Here is a 24,821-nt window from a genome sequence, read left to right on the forward strand (position 1 = left end):
AAAAAAAAAAAAAAAAAAAGACAGGCTGACTAGAAATATTACTTATGAAATTCCACCTCCACACTTTGTAAGAGGAAAGAAACAATAAATATTTAATGAATACATTACCGCTTGCCAGCTGACAATAAGGAATGCTTGGCATTAAAAGGTATGCAGAATGTTAATGCGATAATAGTGGAGTAAATTGACCAAGGACAATCAATGGTTACCTAAAGGGAAAAAGGAACACAGTTCTTAGTCATGGGCATAATAGTTTTCTTTTCCTCAATAAGTGTCTAGATCTAATGCATCCAAAGTGGGTGTGGGGGGCAGGGGGTCAAAAACACATCTGACAGAACACTAGTCTTTCGTTTTCTTGTGAGCTAGTATGAAGTCTAGAAGAAACTTTTCTGTGGAAACTGACCATATCTAGTTCTGAAGAACACAAATGTCAAAAATAGATAGGAAGGTGAATACAAGAAAGAAAAGAGGACAGTGACAATACTGATAGTACCCTAATGCTAAAATTGGATAAAATGTCAGTATAAAATAAATTTCGATTAAGACTTATTACTGAAATATAATACATATATACATGCATACACACACTCTACTTATATAGTAAACTACATTAAATACAAGCTTAACATTAATTTATATATATTAAACATATATTTGTTTCAGCTTTAAGCAGCATGCTTAACTAAAGAATTTCACCTTAACTGAATGGTGCCATTGCTTCTAACTCTAAAGCATGCACACTAAGTAACTTTTTTTTATAGGCAGAGAAAGATTGCATGTTTTAGTAGCGTTTTAGTTCTAGGAATGCCAGCTTATAGCTATACATCTTCACCCCATTCTTCACACACAAGGATATAAGGCAGTGCACTTCAATCAATTTTAGCAAGGTGTAACCCTGTGAAAGGTGATGATTCCAAGTTCATTTTGCTGTTAACTGAATAGCATCTTTAGGTTGCTCATTTTATTCACCCTCCATAGCAAAAATTAAGAAGAAAACTTACCTCCAACTATGGAATGTGGCAGCTTGAAACCCTATACTGTATTGCTCAAGTACAGTGTACAGATGCTCTACAAGTGGAAGAAATATCCTTCCCATAAGTCAGAAGGGAGGATCTCATTCATGGCACTTTTAAAGACACCATTCCAACTTTCAAAAAGACAGGAGTATCCTTCATCCTAAACAAACTGTGAGCGCTACAACACCAAAACTCTTAAGAGGGCTAATCAAAACTCTTAAGAGGGCTAACCAGGAGAACAGTTGGCCATATACTAAAAGCATATTTTTGCTCATGTATTCTTTACATTTATAAACATCTGGTATGATTTTTGCATTTATAACCTTTAAGAGAAAGTCATTTCTATGCAACCAGTTCCCTCATCACCACAATTTATATTTTGAGTGCATGCCCTTGTGATCAAATCAATCTCAAGGTCAAATATCACCTTACTTTTTGGTCAACAGTAGCCATGCGGTTGTCTGGTTTCTGTTTCTCTTTGTTTTTCCTGTGAGCTTCTTTATTTACAGTATTTTCTCTCTCCACTGCAGATTCTGGGGTTGATGGCAAATATATGACTTCTAGTTCAAACTCAATCACATGATATGCAGGAGTCACTGGCAAACTGATGCTCGTGATCTTTTCAGAAGACTGAATCCTTAATGACGATTCTGAGATCTTTTCTATAGTTTTGTAGAATGGGGAAAAAATGGTTTAAAACTGTTCATCCCTTCCCAATTTTCATTTTAATCTGTAATTAAGTAAAAAAAATTAGCCTGAAGAGCTAAACGCAATAGAAAATAGGTGGTACCATAAGCATCTACTGGCAAGACCTCCACGCTTGCAAAACCAGCAACCAGAAACCACATTACCTAACTCCACATTAATCTCCTCACACGAGCTATAACCTTCACATCTTCAATACCACTGCTGTTCACAATTTCCCACTGACAATGCTCTATCCATCTCAAAGACTGCAGGAAGGTAACCAACACATTCAGTGTAGTAGTCCCTTCCAATATTCAAGAAAGCGCCAAAGACAACAATCTGATACCAAGCTTCAAAGTAGGTAAAGAGCTACTTTAGTCTATCATCTGACACACATTGCAGTTTTTACATCATCCTGTAGCTTCTTAGTCTCACAGTTCCTTTTCACTTCAAACAAACTTACCACTTACTGAAAACACACATATCACTATTTTTGATTAGTAATCATATATCTTTAAAATACTACATACAGGATGCCTCTGTAGAGTCTATTTTAATTAATCTCAACTTTAAGTCTATTAACACTGCTCTCTCCATTTATGTAAAAATTACGGTACACTTGAGCAACTGAGAAGACAATACAGAACCCAAGCACAGGAAAAAAAAAGAGAACTAGGATGTCATCTGTTTAAAATGAAGCTCTATCTCAAGAAAATACTTTATTTACACAGAGCACTAAGTAAAAACCTACCTAGATTACTTTACAGTAGTCTAGTTAAAACACAGCCTGCATAGGAACAGAAGATCATCACAATTCACTTGGAAATCACAAAAGATGCTCACCTCAAAAGCTACTTCCTCTCCATACCTATTGACCTTCACCCATGAAAGTGAAAATTGTTCAGCTGTTTGCTGAAAGTTCATGCTATTGCTTTACTAGAGGTGAAAGTTTAAAGACCTTTCTTGCACTGAAGTGCTGACCGGCAAGTCCCTAAATAACTTCAGTTAATAATGGCTACTGAAAGAGACAGTGTCAGTGTTCTTCATACTAATAGCTACAGCTTTACTTCAGGATTACTGAACTTTTGGATTGTTAAAGAGTATTAATTTTCACTCTATTGCTTACCCCTTGTGTTGGAATAGATGACTGCCTTGATCTCTGGATTGTACAGAACAGGCATGGCATCAGCGTTACTGAGCTGCAAAGCATCTCCACTCTTCATGTTGTAATGGCCAGTAATTACTGTGAATTTCACCTTCTGTGGAATGCCAGCCAAAAGGCTATCTGAAGGAAAAAAGCAAAATTGTTAATGTATTCCAATAGTCCTTATTAGATGGTTTCAACATGCTAACGTTTGCTAGCAAGCATTTACAAGCAAATATTCCCAGGCAATTTCTCATTACATTAGGGTAACTTAGAAGTTTTGGGTTTTGATGTTATGCAACATGTTAAGCCATCCAAGAGTTAATTTCAGTCACTTGACTTGAAACCACCTGTTTCTGCATGCTGATTGCATCTGAGCTAGGTTTAGATTAGCTGGCTCACATACTGTGCATGACACAGTACATTCTGTGCTGTCTCCAGCAGCACAGAACTCAGTGAAAGATATTGCCAAGTTTAAGTTCTGCAGGTTGTGGACAGCTTTGTATTTCTGCACCTATGATGCCAGTCATACCCACAGGCTGTATTTACATAACCAAGATTATTAGAACGCCAATATGTACACAAATTCTCAGAGATCTGAATCACAACCATCAATTTTACAGGGGTAGCTAATTTGATTAGCTCCCCTCTCCCCAGTATGCCTGGCCTTCCTTTGCCACACAATGCAATGCCCATAACTGGGATGGTTCCATAGAATGCCTATCAGCTCCTCATCTACCTCAATTTATAACTTGAAAATCAAATCACTATTAACTTCAGTTTATACACTGTAACAAATGCTACAACACATAGTGCTCAACTGTCCACAAACGCAATGGATGCACTCAGCACTGATTTTAAAATTTTAGGTTATCACCTCTAGAAGAGGAACTCATTTCTCGTGACTTTATTATTATTATTTTTTTTTTTTTAAGTACCAAAGACACTGCAGTGTCACAAAACTAGCCAATAAGAAGTTCAGTCAATGATGAATTTAAATATTCACTCCTCCTAATCTGTGTAGGAGGCCAATTCATGCCTGATATTTAAGTGACACTACTTCTTCAAATTTGAGCTAAACGCTGAAATTAGTTGTTGAATACTATCTATCACTGACACAGCATACTTGATTGATAACTTGAAAAATAAGAGTTTAAAATAAACTTCTAGCTCAAAATTAAGAGCAAGCCAAAACAATCCTGAATAAAATTAAAGATGAAAAACATTTTATCTACTCCTGTGAGAAAAGATCATCAATACAACTGCAGTGTAACAACTGTACGTACCAGTCATTGGTTCCACTTTTAGCTGGGGCTCCTGAGAATACACATCATACTGTACAATTGGGTAAATATGAAGAAGGACAAACTGTACTTTTCCCACTGAAGTGCACAGTTGCCTGAGCGTGTATGTCCCAGGTTCTCTGGCCTTGGGAGAAAACATTTGAAAGGATTTTTCTATTTAGCCAGTACTTTTAGAGCAAACCCTCTACTGAAAGAGAAGCAAGTTTCTCAGTTCATTTCTATTAGATACTTTGTTTTAATTAATAAAAGCAAACAATCATTCTGGGAATAAGTGACAAGATTTTCCACCAAGGATCACCTTTTCCCCCATTAAGATACAAGCTCTAGAGTGCTGACTGATTCAAGAACAAGTGTCATGTTAATTCACACATACCAATAATCAGAGTAACTAATACCGTAACTACCCTGACAAGCTGCTGTTCTTTGGGTGTTTGTTTTCCTCCAAGCGCCACACACATTAAAATGTAATTATATTTATTAGCTACCAAAATGATATTTAGCAAGCAGCAGCAAAGTGCTTATTTGGCTGACATTCATAAGATACTACATTTGTGTAAGGCACAGCCTTCAGCTCATGACAAGCCTATCGATTTCATACGCTTCTGCTCCAGCCTTAATGCAAGTGATTTCCAAAAGTACTACACATTTTACTTCAAACTCTTCCCTTACTCTTAATATGGTATTCTAGATGTTTTTAGATAACAATATGATAAGAAGCAAAACTATAGCATTATCATCTGCTAGTATATTTATTCTTGATTCTATCTGCTCTTGGCTATTACTGCAACGGAATGGACAATGCTTTCTTTTTCCATGCGCCACTTTATCAAGTGTCACTAGTAGCATGTAAATGTTGATGCTGGGCAGAATTAAACCCAAAGAACAGGATTAAAGGGTAGGGAAAACAGCTGGAATGGCATAACATTCAAGCTTCACTTATATACAGTTATTTACAAGCAAATGCGACTGAAATTCAGCATTATGTATTTTGAAATTATAGTCACTAAGTTTCATCCCTTGAATGCCTTCTAAATGGAAAAGCACCTGTGAAGTCTTTCATACATACATCATTTAAACATCAACATGCGATGGGAATACTAGCCTGAAGAACTTAAATAATACTTTATCATCTGTTGTAAAGCTTGAACACACACAATGAAAGGGATTAAATTTGGAAGGTCACTGTCAGTTAGCATAAGTAATGCTGTTCATCAGCCTAAGATCTACAGAAGGAATCAATTCCCTTTGCATCTCAGGAGCACAGTCATTCCTCTTTCTGTGGAAGCAGTGCAATTAAGCATTATTCCAGCAAAATTTAGAAAAAAAAAATTCTATTCTCTGGACAGCTATGTAATTCAGAAGTGACATAGTAAGGTTCACTTAAGATTCGATTCTACAGACACATTTATTTTACAAAATACTACATCTGCAGCCAGACCTCTAACATCTCCAAATCCCATTAAATCCTTCGAGAGAATTAGAAACCTGAAAGAGTGAGGCCAGTAGACTGATAGTTCAAATGGCATGACTGCCAATTCACATTGTGTCAAGAGGGGCTTGAACTGAACCTCCTTCTTGAGATACCTGCTGTGCACACAGGCTCCACAAGAGCCTACACCTGTAAAGAAGCACATCTCTAGTGCTTTCTGCCCCACTGCTGGAGGAAGAGAAAGGCAGAGCATGTCAACCTGCAGAAACTTCATCCAGCTTCAGACTAAAAGTTCTACAGCAAGATGGAAATTAAGAATAAAAAAGGAGAAAGTTAAAATCTCTGAAATGGAACCCCTAAAATATGCTAAGAAGGCTGAAAGAAACCTCCTGGCCAGCACTGCTAAGCTATCAATTTTTGGTCATCAAAAGCAGACATCTAGAGTCTCATTTCAAAATTAGTTTCATAAAAGGGATCAAAGTTAACTTTAAAGCAATTAGAAAATGCAAAGGTAGCAGGCATATAACATATATGACCAAAAAATGCATTTTTTTCTTCACAGAATCCATACCCCTTTCAATATATAGGATGGATAATGCTCAGAAAATGAAGCAGCTATGGTACAGCTGTTACATTCCTCATTGTGCTGTCTCATCTCTTGTTAATCCTTCAGATGCAACACTGAGTTCCTCAGAATTTTCTCACTTAAGTTCTCTCTACACTGAAGTTCATTACTGTAGTATTGAACTCTACTAGATACCTCCCTACAAATGGTTACAGAGGAGGAAGACAGATGTTAATCTCCCCCCCCMAAAAAAAAAAAGAGAATGAAAAGATAATTGAGGCCAAAATCTCCTACTGCTAGAATTCCAAACAGATGCTGAAGTCTCACTTCTGAAAATACTTGGCATTTCAGCTCCTAGAACTAAGTCATCAGGTACATGCCTTTCCCCATTTCTCTAGTAATAATAAAAACAGAACAGCAAAGCACAAGGCCACATAATTAAGTGGTAAAAATCAGGACTGGTACTCAGAGTCTGCTGATTTCCAGTTACTGTGCAATCATTCCTTATGCTCACACTACATTACTACTAGAATTCCTGACCAATACTGTCCTCACACACTTCAGCAATTTCAGCAGCTATTGGGAGCGCTTAGTTTGCTGGGGAGGAGAAGGGGAGAGAGGAAAAAAAACAAAAACAAACACTACTTCAAAAGATTAAGCTGAACCAGAAAGCACATTCAAGTAGGCACTTGCAGGAGGTTCATAACAACACTACATGGCAGAAGCAGATCTCTAACTCCATTTTCCAAGGGTGGCATTTAGACACTTACTCCCTGTTTTCACAGGTATTTGCCTCCACTATTCATCTTAATCTTCCATAATGAATGGAAATGCAAGAACATACGGACTTGCTGCCACAGGAAAGAGGAGATTTGCATGAGCAATCAACTAGATTCATGCACTCAAAGTTCAATTCAATTTTGTCAACTTTCTTACATGCAGGTTTACTATAGCTGCTAAACAAAATATATTCTACCATTCTCTACAGTGAAAAAGCATACTATCAACCAAATTGAATTATATATTCACTTACTAAAGGCTAGAAAATACATTCCCATCAAATATCTTGAACATTATTTTGAAGAAAGTAACTTGATGAGCAGTACAATATGTTGTATGTGAACTTATTGGTTTTATTTTTGGCAGCAATAATCAAGTAGGTATTTTAAAATAAGTTTTGGAAATCTGATTCTAATGACTGCAAATAGAAGAGTTACCAATACACRAACAACTGCACCGCTTCAAGAGAAATTAAGATCTAGAACAAAGAGAAAGCCACAACGGGAACAGCATCAAAGCTGTAAGAGGAAGCAATACAGATACCGCTTGTCAGTGCTATGCTCTTCTTTAGCAAGTGCTTTTAATTCTTCTCTTGCGTGCTACGCTGACTCAATTATAAAAACATACCTGAGTTTTGAAAGATATTTTATTGATCCCTGGTTCCAGTATTAAGTCATTACATTTTAACATGTGAGCCCCATCTTCTAGAGTCACCCCTGAGGGTATATCCAAAGAGGTGCTGCTCTCCTGCCTTCGTAGTAGCATGTGCACATTTTTGCAGATAATTCCTGTTGTGTTCAAAGAGTTATCAGAGGGACTTCGTTCATACATTTCATATAACTCCAGTGCTGGCAAGTTGTTTCTCGACAAAGGAAAGCCTGCAACCTCATTTGGAAAGTTGATAACACCATTGGAAGTTTTGTGCTTAGTGAGCCACTCGGCTGTTTTTCTGTAACTATTTTTCTCAATGTTGAAGTGAACATAGATGGCAATCTGATCCACTTGGACCGGGATGGGCATTTGGCTCAGCAAAGTCAGCTCAACAGACAACTTTCCACCCACATGGACAACAGCATTTGGAGGGTCAAAATGTAGAGTTTTCAACTGCGCAAAGGAGTGCATAGACAGTATAACCTTTTGACCTGGAAAGATAAAAACAGATTTTATTCTTCTGTAATGCTACTAAACATCAGCAAATCTATTTTCTTAAAAAAGTTTCAAAGTATTAATCCCTAAAATTAATCAGATCAACAACTTTCAAATCTTTTCACAACATATCCTTTCACAAATCAACACTTCACTATTTTAAGTTTTATCTTGCATAGAAACATAAGAGACTTATGATGCTGAGAGTTTTTTCTGACAATTCAGGTCACCTACTAGAATTTTTATTACTATTTAGGCTATTAAAAGGACTAACTGAAGAGATATCTACATGGAAGTTTAACGTTTCACTACTACTTAAAGTGTTGTAAATGAGCACAGTACCATAAAGTGACAAACTTCCCACATAAACTAACAGCAAATACAAGTTTATGAAACTAATGACCAAACAGGTACCTTGAGCCATCATCTTTACCATACAAGCAGTTTTCAAAAAACAATACTGCTAGCAGTACCAAAAACAGTACAAGAAGCAAGCCGAAAATAACATATTCCTTATGGTATGTCCATTCATCACAAAAAAGTTACATAAAAAATAAGTCTTCAGAGCTACAAAACATACTCAGTATGAAATTGAATTATGACCAATTTTTGAGGACAAAATACTGCTGAAGTAGAGGGAAGAACAGAGGGAAAAGGAAAGTTGTCAAAATAATAAGCTGCAGGAAGAGATTTAACAGCAGAAGAAGAAATGGCATGATCGCAGAGCTGCTAGAGCAATGCAGGAACAAAGGTAAGTTAGGAATTGAAAAAGGCAGAAGATAAATTTTGAGCCATCCAAGCAGAGAAACAGATAGGGAAGGGAGAACAAAGGCTTTCTGGTATTCAGAATAAAACTGTTAATTACCCTTTCATCTTCCATTTATATCAAATAAATATTTACAAATATTTCAAATATTTTATGAATGTTCTGGAGATGACAGGAAAATAACCATGTTGGTTCAGAAGTTGTACAAGAAGTAGGGAATCCAATCAGGGGGGAAAAAAAAAAAAAAAAAAAAAAACTTAATTTACTTGTAGATCAGATTACAGCAACTTGAACTTTACATATTAAAGAGCCAGACTCACCTTGACTCTCTGCTTGCTGATTGGCAAAATCTAGAATTTCTTGGCAGAAGCGTTTGCGTTCATCTTCTGTTAAGTGATTATCACTGGCTAAAAGGCTGCTCGTTTGAAGATAACTAACAAAGTTAAGGAAACATGAGGTAGAAACATACAACATTTCAGAAGTCTGACTGAAAATGAGACAGTTCAAGCACTGATTTTCTAATCTGTGATACAAGACCTGCTTTTATCATCATCAGAATTTTCCATTGGGAAAGAAACAATGAAAGATTTACTATCACCTGAGAATATTGCAGAATCTTTACTTTTCAGCAGACCTTCTAAAAAAGACCTGTTTAACCTGAACAATCTTTTTTTTATGTCTAAAAAGATTACCAAGCATTGAAAATTCATTATTTGACAACAGATACATGCAGCATGTAAGTTAAGCCCCAATGTGTTGCTTTAGGCTACCCAGCATTTAAAATTAAGTAACTTTAGTATTTGATTACATTCTAATTTACTGGTGTGCCCTATCAGCTTGCTGAGAATCTGCCAGCTATTACAGTACCATTTGCCATAACCAAGTCATAAGGCATTCTTTATACTCAAGTGCTGGGGATACAAATGCTCATTTAAATATTTAGTTAAGACTACAATACTACTGGTTCAGCATTTTTAAAAACATCTGTACTGAAGCAAAAAAATTTGAGGGGTTCGAATTTTGAGGGGTTCGAATTTTGAGGGGTTCGAATTTTGAGGGGTTCGAATTTTGAGGGGTTCGAATTTTGAGGGGTTCGAATTTTNAGGGGTTCGAATTTTGAGGGGTTCGAATTTTGAGGGGTTCGAATTTTGAGGGGTTCGAATTTTGAGGGGTTCGAATTTTGAGGGGTTCGAATTTTTAAAAGAAGCCAGACATTTAAAATGCTTAAGTCTAATGTTTAAAAACAAACAAAACAACCCCACCACACACACACAACTGATTTTCAGTTACAGTAAGATCTCTAGTACTGTCACTTAGAAGAGACTAAAATGTGAGCTTTCAAGCAAATAAAAACCTACACTTTTTTAGCCAGAAGGACCACTAAGAAAGCTGAATCCTTCCTTGCAGTTTACACAAGAACTGTCCTGCAGAAAGCATTCTCTGTTAAGCAGACCATCCCAGGTTGAAACACCTAGAGGAATTTCATTTAAAGCTACAGCATCAATGAAAGCAGTACTCTTTTTTCCCCCTAAATGTCAAGAAATATCAAAATTTGCTGGTTTTGCCATAACACGCAATATCCTGCGCTCAACATACAGTTCAGATTAGAACCACATTACTTAAGTTAGCTACTAGATTTAGGCAACAACGTATTAGGCTAAAACAAAAAAGCAGAACTGAAGTTGCACCTGTTTCTGATGCCACAATGAATACAATGAAGTACCCAAGGCCAGTCAGTAGACGGTCCTTTTTTTTTTTTTTAGCAAGAGGACAGCAACACAGACATAGATTTAATGTTAAAAAAATACACTTATAGTGGACAGAGTTTGTGTGTGAAAATAATGCAGAGAATAAAGTGAAGAATTTGAAGTCTGCCAAACTTCAGGATTGGGCCAAATCATTCTCTCAAACTACCACATATCAGCGTGCATTCATACAGCATTTACACATAAGATTTCATTTGCGCACGGAAAACTGAGCAAAGAGCTTTTATACAACTTAAAAATAAGCTCACCCATACAAAGCAGAGATCAAAGCCAGAAATAAATAATAATAAAAAAACCCTTCATCTTCCAAGCCTGTGTTTTAACTTCTGGAAAACGTTACCATTATGAATGCCAGAAGAGTCCCTGCCAGGTCAGATACAGGAATAAGGTAGCAGCAGTTATAGAAAGAAAGCTCAGAAATTAAGCTCCTTGATATAGGCAAAAATGCCACATTTACCAAAAGGGAAAAACAATCACTACAGACTCTTGTGATAACTAAATGCAAACAAACAAAACTTATTTTCTGAGCTTATGAAGAACTTCACACTATCCACATTGCACCTGCTCTCTCTAGAGCCTAGGCATATTTAAAATTGGAGAGCACCCACCACCTGTAAAAGGGTTGAAGTGAACAACATGTTGAAAAAACAAAAAAACCCACCCCAAAACGACAACTACAAAAAACTACAACCAACTCTCTCCTAATGAGCAGCAACAACAAAAACTAGAAATAACTAGCTGTCTTATGTTTGGCAGTCTCTACTCTTAAATAAAAATTAAATACATGTCAGAAAAGAAGCAGAAGTATCATTTTTTCCAGTCTTGATTTTCTGGCTCTGTCTTTTAGAGGATACTTTTCTATTTGCCCAAGCTGTTTCTGACATTCTGCTAATTGTTTTCTCGTATGTGTGACAAGCAATGCCCAGCCCTCAGCAAGGTAAGTTTTCAGTGCTCCTTGAAGATAGACCTCTGCTTTCTGTGGACCTTTCTTCCTCCTTTAAAAAGAAAGAAATAAGAGTACAGAATGATATAAGAACCTTTGTGGCCATGAAAACCTTCTATATATATATTTTTTAAAAACGGTGATGAAAGAGTAAAACTGCATAAGAATACAAACAAAATCCAGTGAACCATTATGCTACTCATTTTGCTGGTAGCAGATCAGCAACTTGACCAATCTTTACATAGTTCACTTAAGTAGAACTGCAATTAGTCTAAATACACCATGTCAGTGAAAGACTTGATATACAGATCTACCATAAATTAAAGCAACTGAGGTGAGTCTACCTCACACAAATGCATTTTCATATACAGCCATCTCAAACACTTCTGACAGTTAACTAAAAACATGCTTACTCAACAATTTTAAAGCAGGAAAATGCTTTAATAAAAGCATCATTTTATTACTGTACAATCATTCCAAGATAGTCTTTAAACTTAATCTTATCCCCTCAGCCAAAAATTTAAGTTAATTTAGGAGGATCCATTGTAGCTAGAAGCTAGACTGGCTTAGTGAACCTACAGGAGAAGCACGTCCTAACATAAGAGGACCCCAAAACACTCATTACCCTCAAGTTCTTTTAAATAAAAAACAGAAAGCCAATGCACCAGGATCCTTCAATTGAATTCAACAGTAAAGTTAAACACAGAAAATATCTTTGGAAATGAGCAAAAAAACCCCAAACCCACTAACTTTCACAGTGGGGGAAACACACAAAAAATTTTGCAATCGTAACCTCAAATAGGAATCTGAGTAGCCGCAAAAAAAAAACCATACATACATATATATACACACACACATGTATGTATGTGTATATATAAAACCTTTGATATGCTATAAAAGTCAGAAACCACATTAGATAGCACCTTACAATAAATGTAAGGCTATCCCTCCCACTCTCTTCCCTCATTGCCCTTTTCTTCCCAGTAGAAGAAAGGATCAAACTGAAAAACATAGGATACTTAAAGAGCACTAAATTATGAGGTGAGAATTATAGTTTGATATAAAAAGATTGCTGGTATTCTAATTTTCAGGTGTAAAACAGCCTGAAGCTTAGGATAAGTTTTCACAGAAATACTGTTAAGAATTCCTTTTAAAATATAGTTTATTTTCCTCAGTTTACAGTCAAACTTTTCAAAACTAATGCATTTAAGACATCTGAAAGATTCATTTACATATAAAACTCTGCCAAGTCCTTTCCAACAAGCTTAGCTGAGCGAATTCTTCCAATATTTGTGTACATTTCAATGGTGGCATGGGACAGATCCTGTTTAAAAGAAAATAAATAATTGTAAGCTAGTTACATATTTTTAGTAGTTATACGGTATTTCACACAGAAATCCACAACCAGTAACTAAATTATTGCAACCAAATGACCAGAATGAGTCACTTCTTAGATTTCATCCCTGCTCCAACACACACTTTTGAAAAGTTTGCAACAAGTCAGCTTTGCTTTTTATATAGTTGGTCATCCTCCCATACCTATATTATAAATAGTAGAAGAAAAAGCCTGTTAAAAATGTCATGAGGCAACTGAAACCCACAAAAATAAATTAGATGTGGTTTCAAATAATTTCTTATACTTGAATACTCCTGACTATTTCTCAATGACTGCATCCCATTACTCTACCATTACAGGTTAGCGTAAGTGCATCATTTCAGGATACACTACAGTGTATCATGTCTAGCACCTTGTTAGAGAGTTTGTCATAGAGACTCACAATTAATGCTTTGCAAAAAAAAAAAAAAAGTAACTACATACAAAACATGGAACATGATTCTTTCACTAAGGCTGCATGTAATATTATTCTCAAACATATGCAAGTTTCTTGTTTAAGTAAAAGCAATATGTCAACATAAAATTAAATGCTAAATATCAAGCTACAGTCAGACTAAGTATTTTCTCAAACATTTATGGAATTTTCCTTGAAGTTATGCAATTTGAGTTGAAGCTTCACTGCCATCTAAGCTTAATTTCTCACGCAGCCACTATCTACATGCCATCTTCCTTAACTTGCCCTAAGCTTATAATAGCAGCTCTTTTTCAAAGTTTGTAGTTTCAGATGCCAGTTACATACACATGAATAACCACATACCTCTAAAATTAAGGCACAAGCCAACACACTTGTATATGATTTGCCAGTCTTACAAAAGATACTGAAGTTGCTGCACAACACTAGTCACCGAATGAAGACAAAGCTTTCAAAACTCCTTGCTTTCAACATTTGGTAAGAGCTACACTTTACTATGCAGACTCATCAAAATTTTAAATGCAAACAGATATCTTAGTTGCATCTGGAAGTTTTAGTTCTACGTTTTCCTTCACTGAATAAACAGATAAAATGTGTATAAATTTTATATACTTATACAACAACTAGGTAGGAAACAGTCTCTTCTAGTGTATCTGGTCTTTTCTTATCTGAATTTCTGCTGCATAGGAGTGCAGTCAGAAGCATGAACAGAAATGGGAATTCCATCAGTAGCAAGCTCCATAGACCTCACTTAAAATTCCTTCAGTTTTGGAAGATATTGCTGAACCTAGAGGTCTGCAGGTGCAAGTTTGAACTGAACATGTAAGAGCAGCTAGCAATTCCAAAATCTTAGTTTTGGTCTACCCATCCAACCAGTTTCATCAAGAAATAAAGTGTACAAGTGAAATCTAATATTCCCAGACCAAATCTTCTGAGAATTTTTCTCTTAATAACTTTGTAAATATAAGCACCACCTGATTTTCACATTTAAACAATTGCTCAATTTTCCTCCATCTTTTCACTAGGAAACTTTAGGGCCAGTAGTGCAATTATATGAAATTTCAGATAAAAAAGTTTTCTATATATACATACATACACACGTATGTGTATTTATAAAAAACCCTCTTATGACAGATTAAAAAACAAAAACAACAAAACCCCCACATCTTCTATAAAAATAACCAGAAGATCATTACAATGACTCCACAGTAAGGGAACTGCCAGGAAATAACACACGTATTAATGTGCACTGAGATTTTTAATCTTTCAGCAATCTGTGGCAGCTCCAACCCCAATATCCACAGATGTCCCATAGTTCAGATACGAAATTCAGTGGTAGAACCTAAGTCACATAACACTCATTGCAAAATGAAAGTCTAAAAACTGTTTGAAAGGATGCTGAATTGACACATCAATATACTTCTGGGGAAAATGTAAATAACTGATGAATTTGGGATTGCAAAATACGGTTGCCAAAACATCATCTTTTTTAATAGCTGAGCATACATACTTAGAGATAATAACCTCCAGCCCTGTAATAGTAAACATTAAAGTAAACCCAAAAACGTCAAACTTGAGGCCCAATATGGGGTTCCAGTCACACAACAAATTAGATTTGGTGTGTTCAGACATTAAGCAAGCAATAACTCTGGATATCAAAATACAGATTTATACTTTTAACATTAACTTTTCAGGTTTGGAAAATTTGGCCCTAATCAATCTATAAAGTAAATATCCCCAAACTATACTTACTAAGTAGTGTTTTTCAAATGCTTCTACAGACGATAAGGCCTCTTTAAGTTTCTTATAAGGGCTCTGTGAGGTGTTGGCTTCAGAAAAAAAGGAGAACAAGAGGTGTCACAAATACATTCCTGTTTTAACACACACCCCCCCTTCACGTTAGTGGATTTAGTGGGAGAATACAACCTAAAACTAATCTTATGTGGGAAATGTCACCAACACAAAGACAGATCATGAGTTTCTTTCCCACATTCTAAAGTGGGATGAAGAAAGGCTATTTCACTTTTTTTGGTGTGCGTGTGAGATATATTCAGCATAGCAGGCTAAAGGCAAGCAGGAGTACAGCAACTATACAAACTTCTCCCCATAGCATTTCACAACATTCACTGCATCACCAATTCAACCTACCAACACACACAATTGTATTGAAATACTCCACCATATTTGGCAAGGGTTATATTCTCACAACCCGCTACAACTGGATTCATAAAACAGTATCACAGAAGCTTACTATGCTTTAAAGACATTTTATTACATTAAACAGTGCATTTCAATGGAAAATGGTTAGCAAGACCAGATTTTTTTTCTGGAGTAATTTGCTCAATTTAAAAATCCTTATCATCCCAAATATGTGCCAATACTTCTAAAAGAAAAAAGCCTGCATTTTAAACAAATATACAATAAATATTATAGCCCTGAATTAAAATTCAGGTATCATTCTACCTGCAATAGCAGGTTAAATGTCAGCCTGTAGGCTAATACTTCTAAGACACTAATTGTTCTACCATAGTGAACAACTGAAAGTTTCTTCCCTTCAGAAATAGCTTTGTGAGTGACACAAAAGCCCAGAACCAGTAAATAAACTGGACTGTTCAGCCACTCAAGTAATATCATTTTGTAGCTCCAGTTGCAGATTATCTATTTGCATAAGATCAAGGATCTTTCAATTCTTTCCAAACAGTTTTAGTCTTAATACTTTCAGACAAGCCTTAAAAACATATTATTGAAAAACAGTACTGTTCAAGATTATTTACCTCAATGCTGGCAAATGCAGCATTATTAGAAAAACTTATACTTGCAACAGTAGAGAGAGACACTGCTAACTTCTCCAAGTACTGGACACACGCTGCCTCTCTTACAAGTTTAGGGAGTTTAAGTATCCCTATGGATATAAAACCATCCACAGAACTATTATCCCCACTGATGTATTTATATGCCAGGCACTTAAGACAATGTCAGTTATTAGAAAGCATGCATACAGTCCTAGTAGTACCTGTTTCAGGACGTTCTGCTCCCAACCCTGCTAACAGATCGACAGTTCTGTTAAGATCTTCTGAATTGGGTCCCTTCTCTGATGCAAGTCCACACAGATAGCCCAGAGATTTTAGCTAAAATAGAAACCAGATGCTTGTTTTTGATAGGCTATGAAATCAATATAAAACTCCTTTTTTCTGCCACACCATTCCTACTATACAAGATATTTCCATGGGAAATACTGCTGTCATATTGTACTGCTTATGTAAAATGTGTATTAAAAGTTGCTTCTTGGGAAGAGGATGGAGAACCTTTCAAAAGTTACTGTGGTTCTCGCTTAAGAAGTAGAAATTAATTTTATTAAGAATTAAAATGCACATAATAAAAGTTATTGACATACATATATATACACACACACACAAACCCCTTCATGCAGAACATTAAAACAGAATAAATCCTTCTATTTCTCCATATATTACACAGAGAAAGCTTGAGATATTTGGCAGTAACTGCCAAAGAAGTTTCTTGAAACTGCATCTGTATTTCAGTACACAAGTTTGAAAACCGTATAATCAGGATATGCAGTCTCCAGTACACTAGGTAAGCTTGCAAATTCACCTGAAGGATTGTATTCCAGATGAAAACCTTCTTGAAAAACAGATGATCAGCACAGCTAACAGTGTTAAAGCTGTGTAATACACACAGCTACCATAAAACTCTTTCTGGACCACAGCTGGTATGCTTTATACCCAGAAGTATAAATATACCCCATCTTAATGCAGATCAGTTCTGCTGGTCATTTGGTAACTCATAATTCAGTTACCAAGGTAAAACCTTCCTTTTTAAATAAAAAGGTCTCAGCTTGCCATACTACTCTACATCTAAAATGTGTGTGGCCATTATCTATTTCTTTTTTTAATTCCACTTCATTTTGTCACTATTTCCTAAATTTATTTCATTCACTCCATTCCATCTTTCTCCTACCCATTATCTTATACTTTTTCTCTTTACCCTTTGTTGCTTCCCTCCACAGCTCTTCTGACACATTCCCAACCTAAGCGCAGAGCTTCTTTAAAAATACACAAGCAACATGTGAAGAATCTGATGCACCCATCACCGCTTTAAACATTTTCCTTGCTTCCTTTATTGTGATCTTTGGGGGAGGGGGAGTCCCTTCACCCTCCTTCCCCTTTTTTTTTTTTTTTTTTTTTTTTTTTTAAAAGGATGACTCTTTCTATGCTTTTGTAATATTTAAGTAAAGGGCTTCCAATGCTCAGTAGACGATTCTGAAGTTTACTGAAATATAAACAAATTATGATTAAAATATTTGCAAATATTCTACAGGATATGCAAACAAGAGGATGAGCTTATACTGACTTTCTTCAGATAAATCCACCAAGACCACAGTACACTATTTTCAGTAGTTTCCGCAGCTTCTTATCATCTATTTTTCAACAGCTGAAAGTAATAGCAGCTTTAGACACTAGCTCTCTTATAAAGACAGAAGAAGTGAAACTTGAAAATGTTATAATTTATATAATTTGGGAAGGGGCTTAATCAAACTGAAAATGGCACTTTACAGCTTTCAGTAAGGACTTTTTCCACAGGTTATACTAAGGGGAGGTAAGTGAGAAATTCTAAGTTATTACWTGCTTGCTTCTTCCACAAGCCTGCAAGGCTAACATCTTCAGTAAAGTTAGATGCCTATTACTGCCATAATAATATACTGAAGAAATAATGAACTATGTAAACAGATTGCTGTAGTCTCCAATGTTCTGGAATAAAAAAAAAAGATTTAGAATGGTGAATGCATCCACATCTGTTCGGCTTCTCCTGTTATAACTGAAATAGATGCTCCTTCTCTCAGTTCACAGGGACTGTGAGAGTTTGGAACTATTTTGGATTTTAATTAGCACATCTTTATCGAATGGAGGGGGGGGTGAGGGGTGCACAGTATAATGACATGAAATATTTCTTCCTATCCATCACTCCTCTAAAGAGCTGAGCACACTAATTCCCCAGCCTCATCTGCGTGTGGAGAAACAGAAGACAAACCTGGATGCCTCACCTAGAACAGAGTGAAGATAATATAGAGAAGCACGTATTAAAGTTTCACAAAAAAGTGTAAAATCTGTTCCACAGAAACAAGTGGTCCACTTCAAAATTATAATGCTACAACTGCAACATATCATTTGCTCACCTTCTCAGTGGCATAGCTCCATAAACCAACTGTGTGGGAAACATTTGCATCTATTTGAGCCCTATCACAGCAGCCTTCTATTCTTTGTAAGACTTCCAAACAACTCAAAAATACCCAACAATCCAGTGCTCCAGGAGGAACAGAGACCTGAAGACGAACAGACAACATTAACTGGAAAATAAACATTAGTCAGATCAGAAAATACTTCAGCAAAATACTTTTCTTGATACAACATAACAGACCATCTTAGACCAGCTTATTCTAAGATTACACAAAAATAGGTTAACTGTTCACTCCCTCCCAAATAATATATATAAATTAGTTCATAAAGCAAGGTTGGCTAAGCAACTGAACAGCGATCGTGCTAATTAGATCTGATGCACTCACCAGGATGAAAGCAAAGGAAGAGACAACTAATAGATACTAGTACTGAAAAAGTTTCCAAAAAGCTAGAAAATAATCCTAAGGAAAGCAAAGACAGAAAAAAAATTCTATAGATATAATACTTTTATAAGGATTCATCTGACCTAACTAATACAAAAATCAGAAGTATACTATGAAGCAGATTAAAAAAAAAAAAACAATAGAGGGAAATGAGTCTAAGACTGTAAGTGTCCTTCACAGCAATGAGCTTGTCAATAAAAGGACAGGACATCTGCCATGGATAACTAATTAAAAATGGAGATAAAGACCAAGAAGGGCTTATCAGATGGGACACAGTGGGAGAAGGGAGGAGAGTTTARCACCAGAATAGTCCAAGAAACACAATAAAGATCAATATAACTAAAGATTTGGAACACAATCAGAATAATGGTGTCTCAAAATTTTGTTCATAGACAATGCAAAAAAATTTGGGGAGGGGGAAGACAATGAAAGTCTTGAAACCCATATACACACATGTACATATAAACTATTATGTAGGGGAATTTCAAGTCCATTTTAGAATACATGAAGGTGTCATTTAAAAAGGTAACAAATCTGAAGTAGATTTTCTGTTTTTAAATGCAGCACATTAACGCATGGAACTCACTACTCAGTATCTTAAGCAGACAAAAGTTAGCAGTTACTATTGTAACAGCACAGATAATACTAACAGAGAACCATAAACCCACAGGATTAAGGACATGCATGAGTCACAAAGTGAAGTCCAGAAATATTCTGATGGACATTATGTTGTTCTTAAAGATGTATTTCAATTAATATCTATCTTGGTCATACACAGGGGAAGATTAGAATACAACATCCTTTAGAAAGCCTGTTCAGAAGATTAAAAAACACCATCAGAAGCTAAAACATTAAAAAAAACTTGGAGGCATGCAACATGACAAAAAGCTCCAAGTTCAGTCACTTTTTCTGTCTATTCCTTTTATTCTGATAGGATGAGATAGCTAGAGACACATGCAAAACACTGGGGAGCATTAGTTGGCACCAAAAGTAATCATCAATTATGAACCACAAAAGGTGGTCAAAACAGTGACCAACTGACATGGCAGTAAGAAGCACTACTTTAGATACTGTTTATAGTGCTGAACTGCATTTTGTTACTACTTAGTCTCAATGTCAAGATATTTAAACACCCTGTCCTAATTTTCTTCAATATAACACTGTACATAGATTTAAGTTACTGGAAGTTCAAGAGATCAGTAATAAATTCAGGAAAGAAGCAGACAGATTACCTACCAGCCTCCAAATAAGAAGTTAACTTTCCAGGTGAAAACCAGAATACTCTAAATATAGGTTTGTTTTTCAGATGGGATGAGATGTCTCTAAATTCCTTTCCAAAGACATCCTCATGATAAAACATTCAGTTTTAACCCTGTAACAATCTGAAACATCTGCTATTACAGCATCATTTTGATAACTCATAGCCATGCTTAGTGAGTTCTGGTCAGCAATACCTAAACTTAACAAAATCTTGTTAGGTCATATTGGGATAAAATCATATAAATAATGGAATATATTGCACTGACTCACTTCTAATAGCTTGAGTTCTTGCACACAGTTGTGAAGGAGCTCCAGTGCTCGCTGGGAAACCTCCCAGGGTCTCTGCAGGAAGATTAATAATGTGCACTGGCGAGAAAATAGGTAACTACGCAAGTCCAGTAGAGTAGCTTCTTGATTCTGAATTAGCTCTCTCTTCTCCATATCTATTGGTTTTCGGAGAATTAATCCATTCCAGCTCCTCACTGGCTGGCAAAAAAAAGTCAGCCAATTTGCACCATCTAAGTAAACAGAGTTAACATCCAAGAATCAATCACTGCTTTAAATCAAAGCCTCTTTTCTCTCACCCCAGAGGTTGGAAGCTAGATTATTCTTTCTCAAGTCACTTATCTATACGACAAGCTTAGTGACTTGACTAAAAAAAAAAAAGCCCCCCCCCCCAAATACTTGTATAACTAAGAGCAAATCTGAATTTCATAACATTCAAACCTCAAGTACACTTTGTCTTAACTGCACGTTTGTTATTAATATAGTGGCCACCACTTTATAGTGCATTTCTCAGAAATTAAGCCTACCTGAAGCTCAAAACAAATAAGCTTTATCTACTTCAGTATTTCTTACTCAGCCTTCAATGATAGATGTGCCCTCACTTTCAGGCATGGCCTCAGGTTCAATCAGGACAAATATATTTCACTGCAATTATTCCAGCACTAGAATTTTAGTATAATTATAACAAGTACCTTACTCAAGCTGTTGTTATATAACGCATGCTTTAGTTCAGTAAAGCACAGTTGCTAATTATTTGATACTTTTTGCACAGTAATTTTTCTTGAAGTTAAATAAAATCTTCTGCAGTGCAGATAAGCACATATTTGGTAATCACTATGAAACTGAATGAAACTTCTCTTGTAATTTAAAGAAAACCCAGATCTATTTATTCAGGAAGCTTTTTATTTAATAACTTAGCAGTGAGCTGTGAGAACAGCAACTGTATCCCAGCCAAATCGATGCTTAGGTAATCACAGGTTCAGGGTTCCATTTGTAACAATCACCAAATAAGAACAAAATGCAAATTTTCATTAAAAATTACTTTTAAGCCTCAGAGACAAAAAAACAAAACATCAGGTGAATACAACTGATAAACACATGAGTCTGTATACAGCATAACACAAGAGCCTGAGGTAGTGCAAACTCCCAGAACATTTCAGCTGTAAGTTACAATCYTTCTACTCCCACATACATGGTACTCAAAGCACTGGGTTGTTTTAGTAGAAGCATAGCATAGAAACTAATACAGTTAACATTTATTTACCAGTTTAGGACACTTACCACCAGCCCCAAAGTTGACAACGTACTGAGAAAACAAGGCATCCAGTTCATCATACTGCACTAGCGCATCCTCAAATTGCTGCAGCATCTCAAAGACAAAGGCCAGTTCTTCCTTTTGACAAACAAGTAACACAAACAGCATGTTAAGCATTAGTCATGTTTTGTATTAAAATCTGCCTCCATCCACACACAAATCCAGGAAGTACTTTTTCTATTTCTCCCCCCTTCCAGTGCTCACACATACAGGCTAATTTGTCATTGTAACTGATGCATCATTTCTTTCTAACAGAAGAAAGCTCACAAAGGAAGCTACAGTCATATACCTAAATCCAGTAATTTCTGCTGTGTATCCAGATCCTAAATCACTACAAGATACTGTTGATAAATCTATTAAAAGTTTGGGTTTCAAAAAAATTGCTGAAACCTCATCTTCCATAATAGTTATAACTTGTTCTTTCTGATTACACTGTGAGGGCAGCAGTTACAGCATCAACAAAGTTTCAGTTAAACACAGAGAAGGGAGTCAAAGTTGCTGGTGGAAAAAGTTTGAGGGATGTGGATATATCACATGTAAGAGGCAGTGCATGAAGTCAAAGGAGACATGAAGATGAGATGAACTAGTGAGGAGAAATGAACTGTACAGGCACCAGACAAATCCAAAGGAATCAAGATTTTCAGTTCCATTGCTCAAGAATATCTTGTTTTTCTCTACATCAGCTAAAACAAGACATATTCAGAAGCATAAAAATCTGCAATTTAAGGACATTGCTTTCAGAGAAAAGTCTGTTTTGAAGTAATCCTCTGTAGAGAATCTCCACGCATACTGATATTAATCTAAGCAAAGAAAGCATAGTAATATTCACATTACATAGCAATAACAAGTTTGAGTGTCTTTGCGGAGTCACAATAATAGAACATGTATCCAACATTCAAGAGCAACTACTAAAACACTTTATAGACACCTTTTGTGTTTGCTGCAGTCTAGGTTCGTAAAACTTTGTAACTCAGTACAGAATCTTTTCAGGCTTGTCAGTGTAACACAAACCTGCTGCAAGGAAGATCTGAAAAATGCTGCTTTCATACCAGTTTATCTTTTTTTCCCTCCAAAGAATAAATAGAATATCAAAAGAACCCACACAGAAAAACAGCCAACAAAAAATGCCATTATTCAAACTAGGACTCAAGCACTTTGTTCTTCAAAAAGAGACTCATACCTGGACCATGAAATACTCGCAGAAGCTCCAGCCTGGCTCAGTCCTTTTCTCTCTCAAAGTTCTCATGTCATCTTCAAACTTGCCTAAGTTTTTGGTAAAAGACATGAGAAGCAGTGTCCTGAGTTTGGTCAGGAAGGCATTCCAAGATTCCTGAGAACGGGAAGAGTCTTTCAAAGGGTCAGAAAGTACCACACACCTGTAAAGAGATTGATTAAAATTATTTTTGGGGGAGGAGGGGATAAGACATAAAATTCATATATAAATACACATCTGAATACTGTGCACACCTGACAGTATTCACAGTGGACAAAACTTGGCTTTTCAGTCAACATTAACTGATAACAAAACAACACACACACCCCAAGGTCAGTGACTTTTTTTCTTCTGCATAAACAGTATCACAGCCTTAACATACTCAGATGGAAAGAAGCTTTAAGTGTTTTCCACCAAATGGATATTGTAAATGTTTACTTTTTTTAAAAGCAAATAATGACTACATTATTTCAATTACTTAAACACAGGCAAAGCTGTAGCTATGCAAGGAAAAAAAATCTGCTTAGAAATGCAATTAGAACAGTAACTATAATTACTCCTGGCAAGGATTATGCTAGATGGAAATCAAGATCCATTAGACCACATATAGTCAACCTTTCATATGTCATTTAAAATTATTCTCCATAGTATATTCTTGCAAGATGCCAACTTATTTTACACATCCTATATGTTAGAACTCCCACTGCTTTTTTGAAATAAGCACTTAACAGACCACATCAAYTCACAAATAAGTCTTACTTGCAATAATTTCCTTCCTTAGTTTTTCTACCCTCCTTCCCCCCCATACACACACAAAAAAGGAAGAATAAATGTCTCTAAAGACAGGAAAATCCTTCATCCAGGCAGAACTCCATTTCTAGTTAGAAAAATCATCTTATCCTACTGCAAAATGTTTAAATAGAGCCAATCAGTTAGAAATCAAAATGAACTGAATAAGCGTTGTTCAAACTATTTGCCAATACTGTAATATACCTACGCTGTCTAGATACAAAGAAAGTGCTGCCAATGTACAGCATGTTCTAACATGATGACTTGCCAGTCACTGTCAGCTTACACTAAGGTACAAGTGCTTTCATCTACCCTTTTAACTTCAAATGCTTATCTTGTCATTCATTCTTATGGGGAAAGTCTTCCATTTAAAGTTAATTTTTGAGATAAAGGAAAAATGTGGAATACATTTTGTTCAATGTTTTGGAAGAAGGAAAAACATATGTATTAGAGCTGGTTTCAGATTAAAATTTCTCTATTCTGTTGGCTTCTAATAAAAGCAGGAATGGTTTCATATGTTCATTATTATTTTCCTTAGAATAAAACTAGCTGAAGAAACTGGATTTGAGGCACTTTGTAGTGCAAAGCTGATTAAATAAGAGATAGAAAGCACAGTGGCAAAAAAAAAGTCCTTATTGGCTTCATATTCCCCTCCCACCTCATTCCAACTACCTGTAATTCCGGTAATATTTTTTACAAGCACCTAAACATACCAAAAAAAGTTGTTCTAAAAACAGATTGTTACTATGCTTTTTGCCTTAACTCTGCCTCTTAACCAGAAGGAGGTTTCAGTATACTTGAAAGGTTTCTGCAACACATTCAAAGCAATCACTACTCCAAGAGCAACTGAAAACAAAAATTTCCCTTTATTGCTTGTGTCCATCATCTCTAAAACATAGGCTTAATGGTACCATCAGTGTGAATGCTGGAACGGAAGGTCCTTAAATGACCTAGGATCCTGTTATAC

General features: G+C 35.9%; 1 protein-coding gene across 6 annotated transcripts in view; it reads right to left on the bottom strand.

Annotated features, from left to right (window-relative positions):
• Nucleotides 1-24,821, bottom strand: part of TRAPPC10 (trafficking protein particle complex 10) — a 45,637-nt gene that overhangs the window by 7,665 nt on the left and 13,151 nt on the right. For 5 of the 6 annotated variants that reach the window (XM_026075471.1, XM_026075467.1, XM_026075469.1 and 2 more), the window contains exons 5-18: nucleotides 23,033-23,228; nucleotides 21,819-21,930; nucleotides 20,523-20,770; nucleotides 18,549-18,719; nucleotides 16,368-16,482; nucleotides 15,107-15,183; nucleotides 12,779-12,870; nucleotides 11,458-11,598; nucleotides 9,158-9,270; nucleotides 7,553-8,067; nucleotides 4,134-4,275; nucleotides 2,830-2,988; nucleotides 1,449-1,678; nucleotides 109-209 (exon numbers count right to left, since the gene is read on the bottom strand). In XM_026075471.1, the coding sequence (XP_025931256.1) occupies nucleotides 109-209; nucleotides 1,449-1,678; nucleotides 2,830-2,988; nucleotides 4,134-4,275; nucleotides 7,553-8,067; nucleotides 9,158-9,270; nucleotides 11,458-11,598; nucleotides 12,779-12,870; nucleotides 15,107-15,183; nucleotides 16,368-16,482; nucleotides 18,549-18,719; nucleotides 20,523-20,770; nucleotides 21,819-21,930; nucleotides 23,033-23,228 (2,412 nt within the window). The remainder of the gene's footprint in view (nucleotides 1-108; nucleotides 210-1,448; nucleotides 1,679-2,829; nucleotides 2,989-4,133; nucleotides 4,276-7,552; nucleotides 8,068-9,157; nucleotides 9,271-11,457; nucleotides 11,599-12,778; nucleotides 12,871-15,106; nucleotides 15,184-16,367; nucleotides 16,483-18,548; nucleotides 18,720-20,522; nucleotides 20,771-21,818; nucleotides 21,931-23,032; nucleotides 23,229-24,821) is intronic. The other variant, XM_026075468.1, reaches the window with a different exon arrangement.

This window comes from Apteryx rowi, unplaced genomic scaffold, assembly GCF_003343035.1.
Source record: "Apteryx rowi isolate R43461 unplaced genomic scaffold, aptRow1 scaffold_404, whole genome shotgun sequence".
NCBI classification, from domain to species: domain Eukaryota; kingdom Metazoa; phylum Chordata; class Aves; order Apterygiformes; family Apterygidae; genus Apteryx; species Apteryx rowi.